General features: G+C 55.7%; 1 protein-coding gene across 1 annotated transcript in view; it reads left to right on the top strand.

Moving 5' to 3' along the window:
• Nucleotides 1–1,160, top strand: part of CSUI_010317 (alanine dehydrogenase) — a 1,630-nt gene extending 470 nt beyond the window's left edge. The window contains exon 2 of the mRNA XM_068070422.1: nt 15–1,160. Within this exon, the coding sequence (XP_067917602.1) occupies nt 15–1,073 (1,059 nt within the window). The 3' untranslated portion in view covers nt 1,074–1,160. The remainder of the gene's footprint in view (nt 1–14) is intronic.
• The last annotated feature ends 17 nt before the right edge of the window (nt 1,161–1,177 follow it).

The following is a 1,177-nucleotide window of genomic DNA, read 5'->3' as shown; positions in this document are numbered from 1 at the left end:
TTCTCTCCTTGCAGGTTCAAGCTCCTCAGCCACAGGAATACAGCTACATCCAGCCGGGCCAGGTGATTTTTGCTTTCTTCAACTTCGAGACCAATGAGACACTCTTCTCAGCCATGATGCAGCAGCAAGCCATCTGCTTCGACTACCAGTATATGCAGACCGAGCAGGGAATGTTCCCCGTCCTGCAGTCCATGTGCGAGATCTCTGGACGTCTCTCTATCTCTCAGGCGATGAAGTACCTCGAGAAGACCATGGGCGGCTCCGGCTGCATGCTCGGCTCAGTCCCCGGAGTTGAGAACAGCGGCCGTGTCTTGATCCTCGGTGGAGGCGCCGCAGCCATGCAGGCTGCTCGCGTTGCCTCCAGCACTGGTGCTCAAGTCTGCGTCATGGACGTCTCCATGTCGAACATGAAATCCATCTCGGAGTCTCTTCCGAGCAACTGCAGCACCATGCTCTACTGCACAGAGAATCTTGTGAACCAGCTTCAGCAAGCTGATGTCGTTATTGGAACCGTACTGGGCTGGCTCGGATCCACCTCATCCAATGTCTCATCCACTCAGCAGCTCATGAAGGCCCCTGTCCTCGTGACGAAGGAGCAGGTCAGCCTCATGAAGCCCGGATCTGTCATTGTCGATCTGGCAATCTCGCGGGGCGGCAATTTCGAGTCCAGCCAGCCCACCACTGTCGGAATGCCCACCTTCCTCTGGAGCAATGTCACCCATTACTGCGCAACAAACTTGCCTTCCATCGTACCTCGCACATCCTCCGTCGCCCTGAGCAACTCCGCCCTCGTCTACATCCAGCAAGTTGCTAACAGCGGCTGGCAACGCGCCTGTGTGGAGAACTCGGCTCTTATGCAGGGTCTCATGATGGTTCAGAACACCACTACCAGCTACATGCTGTCCCAGGTGTACTCCTCCAGTAACTATGTCCCGACCGAGCAGGTTCTTCAGTCGGTGATTACTTCCCTGAACAGCCAGTCGAACACTGACTCGACCCTGGTCAGCCTGAAGCAGCAGCTGCAGCAGTTGCAGACCTCCTCTGGCTCTTCCATGTACGTCGTGGAGGCCTAAGAACATCTAGTGGTCGCCCTTGTGCTGCAGGCATGCAGTGTGTTTGTGTCCGTGTTGGGACATTTGTGACAAAACCGAGAATCTGAGGAACGTCTTTTCTGCCC

Source organism: Cystoisospora suis (genome assembly GCF_002600585.1).
Source record: "Cystoisospora suis strain Wien I chromosome Unknown contig_7131, whole genome shotgun sequence".
NCBI lineage: Eukaryota > Apicomplexa > Conoidasida > Eucoccidiorida > Sarcocystidae > Cystoisospora > Cystoisospora suis.
The sequence above is the reverse complement of the archived record's forward strand: the minus strand, read 5'-3'. Positions and strand labels throughout refer to the sequence as shown.